The 15,862-nt window shown below is 32.5% G+C and overlaps 1 protein-coding gene across 5 annotated transcripts in view; it reads left to right on the plus strand.

The window, feature by feature from the left end:
- RPS6KA6 (ribosomal protein S6 kinase A6) overlaps positions 1–14,915 on the plus strand; it is a 195,577-nt gene extending 180,662 nt beyond the window's left edge. For all 5 annotated transcript variants that reach the window (XM_072815168.1, XM_072815167.1, XM_072815166.1 and 2 more), the window contains 2 exons: positions 7,639–7,779; positions 9,027–14,915. In XM_072815168.1, coding sequence (XP_072671269.1) covers positions 7,639–7,779; positions 9,027–9,152 — 267 coding nt within the window. In that variant the 3' untranslated portion in view covers positions 9,153–14,915. The remainder of the gene's footprint in view (positions 1–7,638; positions 7,780–9,026) is intronic.
- The last annotated feature ends 947 nt before the right edge of the window (positions 14,916–15,862 follow it).

Raw genomic sequence — 15,862 nt, forward strand, 5'->3', positions numbered from 1 at the left:
TAAAACCAAGCTGGAAAATCTATAATGTAATTATTAAATATTTATTATGTAAATATTAACACACTAATGCACAAGTAATGAATCAATTAAGAAATAAAACAGCAAATCAAAATATGTCTCCAAACCAAAGAAAAAGAAAACATAATATTCCAAACCTGTGAGATGCAGCAAAAGAAGATATTAGACTAAAATTTCTTCTATAAATGCTTGTATTAAGGAAAGTTCAGCTCTGCCCAAGTACCAAACACTGCCCCTGCAGGCAAGGAAAGACTCTGCAGCTGACTGGCCCAGAGGATAAAGCAGCCAAAACAGCAGCAGAGTGTATGTAGCACACACCAGCGACACTCCCTGAAGCACCAGACCCTGGAGACTATATGATTTTTTCTGTATAAAGCCATTACTCTCAAAAGCAGGACATATAACCGGCTCTTCTAACACAGAGAAGACAGATTTAGACAAAATGCCAAGACAGAGTAATTCTTTTCAAATGAAACAACAAAATAAGATCACAGCCAGATATTTAAGCAAAACAGGTATAAGTATTATGCCTGATATAGAATTTAAAGCAACAATCATAGGGCTGCTTGCTGGGTTTGAGAAAAGAATGTAAGACTTCAGGGAGACCCTTACCACAGAGATAAAAGAAATTTAAAAAATCAGAAATGAAAAATACAATAAATGATATTTGAAACAGACTGAATGCAATGAACACAAGGAAGGAAGAGGCATAGGAACAAAAAGTGATAGGATAAAATAAGGGAACATAATGAAGCTGAACAAAAGAACAAAGAATTATGGAGCTCAAAAATGGACTTAGGGAACTCAGTGACTCCATCAAACATAGTAACACTGGTATTTATAGGAGTCTTAAAAGAAGAAGAGAGAGAAATAGGGACAGAAATTTTATTTATTTAATAATAGCTGAAAACTTCCCGAATATGGGGATGGAAATAATCATCCAAATCCAGGAGGCATGAAGAAATCTCATCAACAAATCAACAAAAGTAGGCCATCACCAAGACATATCATAGTTAAATTTGCAAAATTTGCAACAAAGAATAAAATCCTACAAGCAAAAGACAGAAGTCCCTAATTTACAAAGGAAGACACATAAGGTTAGCTGTAGATCTCTCAACAGAAAGTTGGCAAGCAAGAATACAGTGGCATGATGTATTCAGTGTGCTGATTTGGAGAAATCTGCAGGCAAGAATAGTCAGAATAGAAGGATAGAGAAAGTTTTTCAGACAAACAAAAATGAAAGGAGTTTATGACCACTAAACCAGCCCTGCAAGAAATATTAAAGGGGACTCTGAGTGGAAAGAAAAGACCAAAAGTGAAAAGACTAGACAGGAACAGAGAAAATATCCAGAAATAATGACAAAAAAGTAACAAAAATGGCACTAAATACATATCAATAATTACTCTGAATGTAAATAGATTAAATACTCCAACTAAAGGCATAGGGTATCAGAATGGGGGAAAAACCCACAATAAGACCCATCAGCATGCTGCCCACAAGAGACTCATTTTAGACTGAAAGACAAGTGGAGATTGAAAATGTGGAGATAAACAGTTATCTTTGCAAATGGACATCAAAATAAAGCTAGACTAACAATACTTATATCAGACAAACTAGAATGTAAACCGAAGAGAATAACAAGAAATAAAGAAGGGTACTCTCTATATAAATATAAAAGAGACTATCCAACACTTGTAAATATTTATGTCCATAACTTGGGAACATTTAAATATATAAAACAATTGATAACAAAGTAAAAGGAACTCATTTACAATAACATAACAATAGTAGGAGACTTTAACACTCCACTTAGAGTAAAGGACAGATCATCTAATGGACAGAAACAGTGGCTTTGAATGACACACTGGACCTGGTGGACTTAACAGATACATTGAGAACATTTCATCCTAAAGCAGCAGAGTACACATTCCCTTCAAGTGTACATGGGACATTTTCCAGAATATATTGCATCCAAATCAGGCCTTGAAGAATACAAAAAGATTTGGATCATACAATGCATATCTTCAGACCACAACATTATGAAACTTGACGTCAACCACAAGAAACAAAATTGGAAAGATCACAAACACATGGAAGTTAAACAACATGCTACTAAACAATGAGTGGGTCAACCTGGAAATCAAAGAGGAAATAAAATAAATAAACAGAAACAAATGAAAATGAAACATAACAGTTGAAAACATGTGGGATGCAGCAAAAGTGGTTATAAGCAGGAAGTATAGAACAATACAGGCCTATATCAAAAAGAAAAAAAAATCCAAAATAAGCATCCTAACAATACACCTAAAGGAGCTAGAAAAAAGAAATATCTAAAAAAAAAGAAGAAGAAGAAGAAGAAGCCTAAGCCAGAAGAAGCTAGGAAATAGTATAGAGCCAAAGTAAATGATACAGAAACAAACAAACAAAAAAAGCCTAAACCCGAAGAAGCTAGGAAATAATATAGAGCTGAAATAAATGATACAGAAACAAACAAACAAACAAAAAAACAAAACGAAACAAAAAAACCCCACAACAGAATAGATTAATGAAACCAGGAGCTGGTTGTTTGAAAAAATTAATGGAAAAAAAAAACTAACCAGACTTACCAAAGAAGAAAAGAGAAAGGGCAAAAATGAATAAAATCACAAAAGAGTGAGGAGTAATAACAACCAACACCACAGAAATACAATTATATGAGAATATTATGAAAAATTTATGCCAAAAAATTGGACAACCTGGAAGAAATGGATAAATTCCTGGAAACACATAAACTACCAAAACAAACAGGAAGAAAAAAAAAACATGAAGAGACTAATAACCAGCAAAGAAATTCAGTCAGTAATCAAAAATCACCCAACAAATGTCTAGGACAAGAGGACGCCACAGATGAATTCTACCAAACCTTTAAAGAAAAGGAAATACCTTTTCTTCTCAACTATTCCAAAAAATAGGAATGGAACCGAAACTTCCACATTCATTCTATGAGGCCAGCATTACCCTGATACCAACACCAGATAAACACTCCACTAAAAAAGAGAACTATAAGTCAATATTCCAGATGAAAATGGATGCAAAAACTCTAAACAAACTACCAACAAATCAAATTCAATAGTACATTAAAAGAGTCATTCCAGGGCACCTGCTCGGAAGTGGGTTAAGCATGAGCCTTTGGCTCAGTTCATGATCCTAGGGTCCTGGGATTGAGCCCCTCATCAGGTTCTCTGCTTGGTGGGGAGCCTGCTTCTCCCTCTCCTCGTGACCAAATGGGATTTTTTTCCTGGGTTGCATGAATGGTTCAATATTCACTGTACTCTGAAAACTATGACACACTGATGAAAGAAATTAAAGATGACACAAAGAAATGGAAAACATTCCTGCCCATGGATTGGAAGAATACATATTATTAAAATGTCCATACTACCCAAAGCAATCTACATTCAATATAATCCCTATTAAATACCACCAACAATTTTCATAGAGCTAGAACAAACAATCCTAAAATTTGTATGGAATCACAAAAGACCCTGAATAGCCAAAGAAACCCTGAGAAAGAAAAAAAAAGCAAAACTTTAGGGGTTACAAATCCAGACTTAATGTTATATTACATACTCAATAGTGTAAGAGAGTTCCCCTTTCTCCACATCCTCACTAATACCTGTTTCTCATGTTGTGATTTTAGCCATTCTGAGTGATGTGAGGTGATATCTCATTGTAGTTTGATTTGTATTTCTCTGATGATCAGTGATGTTGAGCATTTTTTCATGTATCTTGGCCATCTAAATGTCTTCTTTGGAAACATTTCTAGTCATGCCTTCTGCCTATTTTTAATTGGATTGTTTGCTTTTAGGGTATTGAGTTTTATAAGTGTTTTACATATTTTGTATATGAATCGTTTCTTAGATCATTTGCAAATATCTTCTCCTACCCCATGGGATGCCTTTTAGTTTTGTTGATCATTTACTTCACTGTGCATAAGCTTTTTATTTTGATAAAGTCCCAATAATTTATTTTTGCTTTTGTTTCCCTTGCCCCAGGAGACATATCTAGTAAGAAGTTTCAATGGCTGATGTCAAAGAGGTTTCTGCCTGTGCTCTCCTCTAGGATTTTGATGGTTTCCTGCCTCACATTTAGGTCTTTCTTTCATTTTGAATTTGTTTTTGTGTATGGTAGAAGAAAGTACTCCGGTTTCCCTCTTCTCATTGTCACTGTCCAGTTTTCCCAACACCATTTGTTGAAGAAATTGTCCTTTTCTCCGTATAGCTATGGGTTCATTTCTGGGTTTTCTATTCTGTTCCATTAATCTATGTGTCTGGATTGTTTTGTTTTGTTTTGTTTTGTTTTGCCAGTACCATACTGTCTTGCTCACTGTAGCAGTATAATATATTGAAGTCCACAACTGTGATGCCTTCAGCTTTGCTTCACTTTTTCAAGGTTGCTTTGGCTATTCAGGATTTTTTTTTTTTTTGTTCCATACAAATTTTAGGATGGTTTGTTCTAGCTCAGTGAAAATTGCTGATGGTATTTTGATAGGGATTGTAGTGAATATGTAGATTTCTTTGGGTAGTATGAACATTTTAAAAAATATTTATTCTTTCAATCCACTAGCAAGGAATGTTTTTCCATCTCTTAGTGTCATCTTCAATTTTTTTCATCAGTGTTTCATAGTTTTCAGAGTTGTTGAGTACAGATCTTTCACTTCTTTGGTTAGGTTTATTCCTAGGTATCTTAATGGCTTTGGTGCAATTGTAAATAAAATTGATTCCTTGATTTCTACCTCTATTTTTTCATTATTGGTGTACAGAAAAGGAACAGATTTATTTGTATTAAATTTGTATCCTGTGATTTACTAAATTCATATATCAGTTCTGGCAATTTTTAAATTTTAGATTTTCCATATAGAGTATCATGTCATCAGCAAATAGTGGAAGTCTGACTTCTTCCTTGCAGATTTAGATGCTTTGTATTTCATTTTGTTTTCTGATTCCCATGGCCAGGACTTCAGTAACATGCTAAATATAACATAGAGAGAGTAGACACCCCTATCTTGTTCCTGACTATAAAGTAATGATTTTCAGTTTTTCCCCGTTGAAAATGATATTAGCTGTGCATTTTTCATATATTATCTCTATCAGGTTTGGTATGTTCTGTCTAACCCTATTTTGTTGAGGACTTTTATCATGAATGGATGTTCTACTTTGTCAAATTTTTTTTACGCATCTATTGAAAGATTATGTGGTTCTTATCATTTTTTATTAAAGTGGTATATCATGTTGATTGATTTGCAAATATTGAACCACCCTTACAATCCAGGGATAAATCTAAATTTTTCTCTGCCTTGGATTTTAAGAAATTTGGTTTGTTATCTTTAATATATTGTTTTTCTTGTATTTGGATTTCATTGAACTTTTTGGATCTGTGAGTTTATGGTTTCTGTAAAATTTGGAAATTTTGGTAACATTATTCCCTCACATATTTTTTCTTCCTTTCTTTCCTTTTGGGACACCAATTGCATTTGTGTATTATGGTGCTTGATGTCTCACAGCTCACTGATGCTCTGTTCTTTTGTTTGATTTATACTATGTTCCTTTTTGATAGTATCTATTGCTGTGTCTTTACCAATTTTTTTCTGTCATATCAAATTTTCATTCATTTTATTTTTTGTCTCAGATTTTTGTTTTTATCTCTAGAAATGTGACTTGTGACTTTTTATATCTTCTATGTCTCTACTTTTTAACATATGGAATGGAGTTATAATGACTCTTTTAATGTCCTTATCTGCTAATTCTAACGTATGTATCAATTATAGGCCAATTTTGATTGATTGATTGATTGGTTTCTTCTCATATGTTATTTTTCCTCTCTTCTGTATCTCTGGCAATTTTTTTATAAGAAGCCAGATATAGTGAATTTTACCTTACTTTACGCTGGACACCCTTGTATTCTTATACATATTCTTGAGCTTTATACTGGGGCACAATTAAATTAGGTGAAACAATTTGATAATTTGGGTTTTTTTTAATATTTCTTAGGCAGGACCAGAGCAGTGTTTAGGGCTGCACACTACTTAGGCAGGTTGCATCCAAATACTCTACCAAATACTCCATTGAATTTTGAGATTTTCCTGTCTGGCTTGTGAGAACAGGCAATATTATCTATCCTCATGAGTTCTGATATCTCTCTAACACTTTCAAATAGTTCTTCCCACAGATATGAGTTTATCAGTAATCTTCTGAATATTTGAGGAAGACCCTCTATAGGTCTGTAGTCTTTTTTTCTGCTCCTCTCACCACTCTAGGAGTCACTCTTGTAACTCTGTCTGGTTGGTCTTTCCTGACTCTCCATTCTGTCTCATCCACTCAAGGAAACTGCCAGGCTCTTCCTGGGTTTCCTTACCTACACAACAGCCTGAAAACTCTCAAGGTGGTAAGTTTGGGCAATTATAAGGCTTACTTTATTTGTTTCTCATCTCTTAGGAATCACTTGCATTGCCTAATATCTGATCTCTGGAAATCTATTGTTTCCTCTATTTTATGGTTGTGTTTGTGGGGGGTGGGGGGGTTTGTTTCAAACAGGTGGAAGAATCCAGTCTCTGGTATTCTATGTTGGCTAAAGGCAGAATTCCTTTGACTATTGAATTTTTATTATTTTTATGACTATCAATTAGGTCTGTTTTATTGAAGTAATTTAATGTTATTTTCTAAATTATTTCCCCATCATTTTTGCATATCTGTCCTTTTTCCAATAGATTTTTTTATTGGTTGTTTTATTCTTCCACATACTTCCATTATTCTTCAAATTCTGATATTTAGATTCTACTTAGAGGTTTTAGTTTCACTACTTATGCTATTGATGAAACATTCACAAATGATGACTATTTTTTGAGATGATGCTTGTTAAAGAGATTTTACTTTTCCTTTTTCTAAAAGATGCTTGATAGAGGTAGTCTATATTTAAAATTGTATTTTATTATCAGGTTATATTTATGACTTGTTATTGCAATAGAGATAAAGTAAGCATATCCATAGTCTATGAGAGACATATGATACTCTGACCACTAGAATGCCAGCAGTCATCTGCCAACCATGAATCTATGTTTTCCTCTCTTTAGTATCTTATATTTAAACCCTTAGCTATTGAGTGTATTAACAACATGGGACCTTCCCTTTATGTTGTTTGATTCTACACATACCCTTATACTTTAGGACCCAGCTTATTAGCACAAATCTATACCTCTTTTCTCCTCTTGACTATTTAGCACATTCCAGGATAACCCCTGCTACTTTACATTTTCTTCCTCTCTTATTAACCACATTCCAGTTGCACAGATTTGGTATCCTCTGATTTAGAAATTATAAATATGGGTTTACCATATGTCAAAAAATCTATTTGGAGATTCTGATAGTTAACTGTGCAGAGTATATAGGTTTGGTTTTTCCTACATATAGGTCAAACAAAATAGATCACAAAGCTACCGATGCTTTTATATTTTGAGAAAATGTGAAATAATGTATTTTACTAAAACCTTTATTGCTATATATTTCATATGTGTGTATATACATATATATATTGACATATATATATATATATATATATATATATATATTGTCATTTTCATTTAGGATTTGCTGTCCCATATGCTACATATGGACCCACATCAGCGTTACACTACAGAACAAGTATTAAAACACTCATGGATAACCCACAGAGACCAGTTGCTGAATGATCAGCCAAATAGAAATGATATGTCACATGTCATTAAGGTAAAACAAACATATCTTTTATGCACCCCCTGAATTCCTGATAAAGCCTGTATACTATTCACTGACAACACATATGATGTTCTTAAATACCTTTATTTTTTACAGGTGTATTTATAGATTGTTTTTGGTTTTATTATTGCTTCTTTTAAATAAAAAAACATGGATTCTTATTAATCTTCTCTACCTATTACCTTTCTGATGATTAATAAAAATTATTTGTATTTGACTTACTTTTGAGATACTGGGGCTAGAAGTGTATTAAATGCAAGTTTCATATGGAAAGAAAATGTTGCTATTGGTTCCTAAATTAATAACCATGGTGCAAATTCCCATATTTACAGACAGTGAACCTAGATTTAAGATTTTAGTTTTTTATGTATTCATCTGTTGATGGATACTTAGGTTATTTCCATGTCTTGGCTATTGTGAATAATGCTGCACTGAATATGGGAGCATGGAGATTCTTTGAGGATAAATGAATAGTGATGTACATATATACAATGGGATATTTTGCAGCTTTAAAAAAGGAGATCCTACCATTTTCAACATGGATAAACCTTGAAGACATTATGCTAAGTGAAATAAGCCAGACACAGAAAGAAAAAGAATACACAAGCTCTCTAATATGTGGAATTTTTTAAAAGTCAAATATATAAAAGCAGAGAGTAGAAAGGTTGCTACCAGGGGCAGGGAAGAGTGGAAATTGGGGATATATTGGTCAAAGTACAAAGGTGTAATTATATAGAATGAATAAATCTAGATATCTAATATGCATTATTATCAACTACTGTTTTAATATTGGAAATTTGCTAAGAGTAGATTTCACATGCTTTCATCACAAAAAAATGATAACTATGTAAGGAGAAGATATGTTAGTTTGACTATAGTAATCACTGTACTATGTATATGTACATCAAGATATGTTCTATGTCTTAAATATATACAACTTATATTAAAAATTAAATTATTAAAATATTTAAAACAAATATTTCAGTGATGAAAGACTGATAAAAAGAATTCATTTTAATATTTTAAAAATTTGGAGTAGACATAGTCATTGAAATGAAAAAATATACAAGTAAACAGGTATTAATGCATGAAGGGAATGTCAATGCATAGATCAAGTATACGCAATTATTTTCCTCAGAAATAAGGTTGTAGTCTACTGAAATCTCTAATGATATAAGGTGGAATTTTTTTACCTCCAGAGATTGTTACTCAATTTCTCTTATTTCTCCTTATTTTAGGGAGCAGTAGTCACCGCATATTCTGCCCTGACTCACAAGACCTTTCAACCAGTCCTTGAGCCTGTTGCTGCTTCAAATTTAGCTCAGCGACGGAGCATGAAAAAACGTACATCAACTGGCCTGTAAGATTTCTAGTGTTTCTCAGCCATACTGGATGAAGAAAAATTAAATGTGTGGCTTTTTGCCTAATCTTAAATCAAAGGCATCATATTCTGCTGTATCACTTGAATATTCTGTTTAAACCTCCCTTTTTTTAGGGAGATGAGATTAAAAAAAAAAAAACACAGGCCAACAGTATTCAAACAATGTTGTTTTGCAGTGGTGACTAAGTGTTTAAGTATATAATTGGTGTCTACAAGGTCCTAACAATTTCTCTGCACACTAACTTGTAAAGTTCCTTTCATAAAAAATTCTTAATAGTTTTTCTGGTCTCATAAAATAATGATTTAGGGAATCATTATCAATTATCAGGATGCAAATATAATAGTGTAATGCCAACCAATGCCAATATTTTTGAACATCAGATCCTGAAGAACAGACTTTTTAAAAAGGAAAAAGGAACAAAAAATGTATTGTAGAAGCTTGTTATCACATACAACCAAGAGGCTACATTCATTTGTGCTAATATGTAACTCCTCATATGGTTGGTGCCAAAGTTTTTACAGAAGATTTAAATCACAAATTATGTGTGCACACAGACATATGTATTATCCATACATGTCCTCATCTAGAAATAAAGGTTTCCACAAGTCCTCTGTAAATTTTACATCTAATTGAATTGCAGTACAAGTGAGGAATTTTTTAGCCAAAGGCTTTATATTGGTCTTGTAATCTACTAAATAGGTAATAGTTAAGCCTTTGAAAATAAAGTACATGTGTTGCCACTACGTTCATGATACGAATAAGCTGAATAAGCTGAATTTCAAGTTAATCAATTGGATTTAACCATTACCTGTCCCTTTTATAATGAACTACACTGGTTTTTTTTTTTTTTTTTTTTGGACTTACAAAATTGAATTACAGTATAGCATATTAGTTTACCTGGAATCCTATGGTAATATAGTTTAAATTTTATTGTAATGGACTTGTGGGCTTAGCATACATGATACAGTATAATGCATTTCAGTTAACTTTAGACAATGCTACAAAGAGATAAAATTTGAAAAGGAAGTAATATTAATGATTTACACAAAATATGAACACATTTTTAATCATATTTATAAAAAAGGTCTGACAAAATTGGTCTTATTAAACTTACTCAGAACCACTAGATAACATATATCGTTTTCTCTAAATGGTGGAATTTTAAAAAATCTTTTCATGTTGTTGAAGAAAATACCGTTACTACTAGTACTAGTACTTCTACTACTACTACTAACAGAAAGAACTCATGAATGTAAACTGGAGGATGTTATAGTTTTGTTTAGTGAATATAAGTGAACTACTTGTTACGTGCTAAGTGTACTGTTTACTGTGTATTTTATTTTGCTTAATTCAGAGAGAAAGTTGATTACTGAGCACTGAAGTATACCATTTAGGCTAGAAGACTTGTAACTTTGGTATTCAATAAAGGAAAACTACATGTATTCTCTTTATAATGTAAGTGATATATATTCTACATACAAAGTCTGTCTATTGGATGTAATGTATAAAAGTATATACCATTAATTTGAGATGTCTTTTTGCAATAATTGAAAGACATTAAAAAATCTAATGCCACATGGAAAACATTACTTAGAAATAGACCAGTATCATATCTTGTGGATTTTTATTTCCCAATTTGGCCTTTTCCTTCCTCATTTTGCTTTATTACTAGAAGTACTTGCATGTAACAATCTGTGTCCATATATTCTGACTTACTTTCCTCTTGTCATCTTGTTTGTGCTGTTATGACTTCTTATCACAATTAATATGACAAAGCAAGGTATGATTTTGGTATGAACTTTTCAGAACAGAGACACTATTTCCATGTATGCTTTTCTATTAATACCATTAGGAAAAGTAGAATTGGAAAGTGTAAAATATCACAAAATAACTTGCAATCTTTCCATAATCAATATATTTTTAAGTGGCTGATCTTTATTAATTTTTCAGTGAGGTTGCTCAGAAGGGTAATAGCATACAGTCCTTTAATGAAGGGAGCACAATTAGAATTAAACAATGAATAGCATGATTTTTCATTGCTCAGTGAGGACTGACAAATGATAAAAAATACAGATAAGCTAGTGGATTTTCCCAATAATTGTGTAAACCATTTCTGCCGGAAAGTTCATATAAAGTAGGTTAAAAACATTAGTAAGGACAACTTTATTATAAGGGAAATCTTCAAACTACATACTCTTATTTTATAGAAGGAAACCAGGTAGGGATGCCTAATCATGTCCATTTATTTTGTCTAGAGAAAAAATGTAGATGTGAAGAGGAGCTTTTTTGGAGGGGCTTCTATAAATGCTTAACTAGTAAAAACAAATCCTTTCTATAAAATTTTAGAATATTGTGGTTTCTAATGGATTCATGAACAATTAATTTACATTGCTTTTCTTTTCTTTCTAGTTGATGGTTCTTGCTAGTATTTAATGATAGCACAATTTGGAGTTTTTATCGTTCTGGAAGGGAGAGGATATTGTATTTTTTTCCTCAGAGGGAAAACACCAGGTTTGCCCAAGTAGACTAATAATTTATTATCCTAAAGCACATATTATCATGAATAAACTCAGGAAACCTTTAGTAAGATAATTTAAATGCAGTGGTGATAATTTTCTGGGGAATAATGGTTTCAGTTATTTCATGAAAATCAAACTTGAGCCTATTTTGTTAGACCTAGAAATGCCTAAACTTTAGTTTTTGTAATTTATTGCCATTGGTAATTACACATACACATTTGATAGAACCTCTGGCTAACTCAAAGGGATTTCTCATGTATAGGCAACCCACAAACTTAAGAACAGATGCTTGGTATTTACAGTGTCTCCTTATTGAAACATTATGTTAAGATAGTACTGCTCACAGAAAGCTACTCATACTGATTGAATAGTATTTTCCTGACAGTATGAGACCCTTCGTTTATGAAAAGGAAAAGAACTGCCTAACTTGGCCTTAAGATCAACCAGAAAGCTTGGGTTTTAAATTAGGCAAAGAATGTCTGTGGCATTCTATGTATTCTCTTTCTCCTGGCTTTCTAGTCCCATGTGCTATCCTACTTGAGCACCTCATAGAGGACTCCATAATTAAAGCTTCCTCCAGAAGGATTCTGTGCCCCAAAAGCACCTCATACCCTTCGCCTTCCCCAAATCAGAACTTTCATTCTCACAAAGCAGCTATATTCAGCTAAAAGGGTGAGAGTGATCTCATTTAAATTAATTCTTTTTTTTTTCTGTTAGTGGCTAATAAATAATTGGCATTTTTCAAGGAAAATTCCCATTAATCAATTTCTAATTGCTGGACTTTTAGGCCATCTAACCAGATAAGAATAATTGTTTATTATTATTATAAGGGAAGCTATTTCTAGGCAAGGAATTTACACAGTATGCCCAGGATCAGATTATCCCACAAACTGTTTCTTTTCTATTTCACCCTTTCTACTTCTCAATATACTTTTTCCCCTCCAAGAAACTTTTAAGCTTTTTAATTACAATGAACTTATATGACAGAATGGTGTGGAGGGAGACAGTTGTTAAGTGCATATTTATTTGTACTCTTATTTCACATATTACATAGCCTATAACATAAGGAATCTCCAGCTACCCTAGCCTCTACTCCTATTGTATCGATAAACAAGAGTACAGAAAAGTTGAATGGAAACTATCAGTGGAGTTTAAGTGTGCAGATCCTTTGTCTGCATTTCAGGACACAGAGATCCTCAACATTACTTCTCAACAAGAATGTAAGCCATATATAGTCAACTGCAATTAAACTCCTTTAGGAAAATTTCTTATATGTTGAAGCTTATTTAGGTATTTTTGGTGTATATCTCAGTATAAATAATTGCTGAAATTAACAGAAGAATTCAGTAGTCTGCTATCTGCCTTCCTATGCAAGAGTGCAGTGGAATTGATAGTGGTTATTCACAAAGACATTATACTCCTGAATGCACTGTTCCTGGTTTTATTCTTACAATATAGTGAAGTCCATCATATCATTTGAATAAACTGATAATGCTTGATCATCTAAAATTCAGTTTGGTTGCTAATACTTGAAGGTATGAAAGAAAAATACAAAGGGAAAGTATTTTTAGGATATAGAAATTCAAATTTGTTTATATATATATTCTACAAATTATATACCTTTTTATTGACCAGCAAGAAATCTTAGGTAAATGCTCAGAAATAAATATATATGTGATTGGCAAGTTAAGATTTGTTCTATATTCATATTTCTGAACCTTGGACAATAGAGCCTTTTTTGGATGGCCATTTAACTTTCATACTATTTATCTAATTATGTGAACTAATTTACTCTTCAAAAGGTATTTATTAAACATCTAATTTTATGTAGAACAGTTTTAGAGAATGTACTAAGTGCATTAGTTTATTAATAAATTTCCATAATGTGACTAATTAGATTTATTTGCTTTTTTTCTTTCCTATCAAACTAATATTACTCAGGTCATATTTGAGTCCTCTTTTTATATCCACTCTCTCTGAAATTGATGCCACTAAAAGCAAAAAACTGTAAGTTTGTATTTTAGTACAATATTTTTTTTAACTTCACAAAATCATTCTAGCAAAAACAACCACCCATCCATTTTAAAAGTTATACAAGAAAACTTGCCAGCATGGTTTGGAAATGAGAATTTATTTTGTATTAAATTCCATAGTACAAAAAAAGAATATGGTTTTTCTGTATTTGTTTTTTTAATAAAAAAAATAAGTATTATTGGTAGTTGTGAGTTATGTAGGGTTTATGCAGAGAGAACAAAGTTTGAGATTATAGTTACTATAAAAAAATGTCTTCCCTACACTTTCCATATACTTCGGGATTCCTAAACTTATTTTCTGGTATAGAAAATATGTTTATTGGCATTTTATTGCACTTCTCAAGGCAGAAATTGAATTGTGTGTGTTAAACTGAAATTGTGTGTACTTAAAAACATGTACTTTAAAAGTTGCAAGTTTTAGAACAAAGGGGTTCCCGTTGTTCAGATAACTGTATTTTCTTTTTCTGACTACATTATGGAGTTTATACTATCATTTCTTTTATAAACGTTTTCTTTAAAGCACTATTTCTTTTCACATTACAGTTTTCAATGTACTTTTTTTCGTGTAAAATCAAATGCAGTAGTGCATTTTACAGTGTTTCTTTCCCTCACAGTGCTGCTAAAGAAATGGCTAACATTTTGAATTTAAAACATGCCAAAGATGACATAGAAATTATGTTTATTTTTGTTCTTGTTAAAACTCTGTGAGCAACATTTATCACAATATAATGTTAAATTACTGACATTCTCTGGGTACTAAATAAAAAGGCTGCAACTTTCTAACATTTTACAGTTGACCTTGCTTGATTACTTATACATGTAAAACTGTGTCTGCTTTTATAGACACATGCAGCTATTTGCAGATTTTATTCAAATTATTAAATATTGCCTAGGATCCAATTGTTTAAAAAATTGTTTCAAGATATTTGATTATACATATGCCTTGATATTTCCTGAGCTATAATATATCCCACTTTAGAATTACTCTTCTCATGTTCCATAAGGAAGGTAATTTAAGAAAATGAAAATGAAACTTACGATATTTTAGGACTTATCAGGAGAATCCATTTGTCTGCAAGTTAGTTGAGGTGACAGCCTTTTTTTTTCTTTTATTTTTGCATTGTATCTATCTGTTAAATCTCATTGTATTGAGGAAAACATCGAATATTAATAACAATGCAAGTTGAATCACATTTGTTTTTTGTCTTTTGTTTTTCCAGTTTTTCTATTTTTATTTTTTATTATTTTTTATTGCAGTTCAATTTGCCAACATATAGCATATCAACCAGTGCTCATCCTGTCAAGTGTCCACCGGAGTGCCCGTCACCAGTCACCCCAGCCCCCCACCACCTCCCATTCCACGAGCCCTTGTTCATTGCTCAGAGTTTGGAGTCTCTCATGTTTTGTCATCCTCACTGATATTTTCACTCATTTTCTCTCCTTTCCCCTTTATTCCCTTTCATTATTTTTTATATTCCCCAAATGAATGAGACCATATAATGTTTGTCCTTCTCCGATTGACTTACTTCACTCAGCATAATACCCTCCAGTTCCATCCACGTTGAAGCAAATGGTGGGTATTTGTTGTTTCTAATTTATCCTTGGGGTAAATCCCTAGCAGTGAAATTCCTGGGTCATAGAGCAGATCTATTTTTAACTGAGGAACCTCCACACAGGTTCCCAGAGTGGCTGTAGCAGTTTACATTTCCACCAACAGTGGAAGAGGGTTCCCCTTTCTCCACACCCTCTCCAAAATTTGTTGTTCCCTGTCTTGTTAATTTTCACCATAATCACTGGTGTGAGGTGGTATCTCATTGTGGTTTTGATTTGTATTTCCCTGATGGCCAGTGATGCAGAACATTTTCTCATGTGCTGGTTGGCCATATATATGTTTTCCTCTGAGAAATTTCTCTTCATGTCTTTTGCCCATTTCATGATTGGATTGTTTGTTTCTTTGCTGTTGAGTTTCATAAGTTCCTTAGAGATCTTGGATACTAGCCCTTTATCTGATACGTCATTTGCAAATTTCTTCTCTCATTCTGTAGGTTGTCTTTGAGTTTTGTGGACTGTTTCTTTTGCTATGCAGAAGCTTTTGATCTTGATGAAGTCCCAATAATTCATTTTTGCTTTTGTTTCTCTT

This window comes from Canis lupus, chromosome X, assembly GCF_048164855.1.
Source record: "Canis lupus baileyi chromosome X, mCanLup2.hap1, whole genome shotgun sequence".
NCBI lineage: Eukaryota > Metazoa > Chordata > Mammalia > Carnivora > Canidae > Canis > Canis lupus.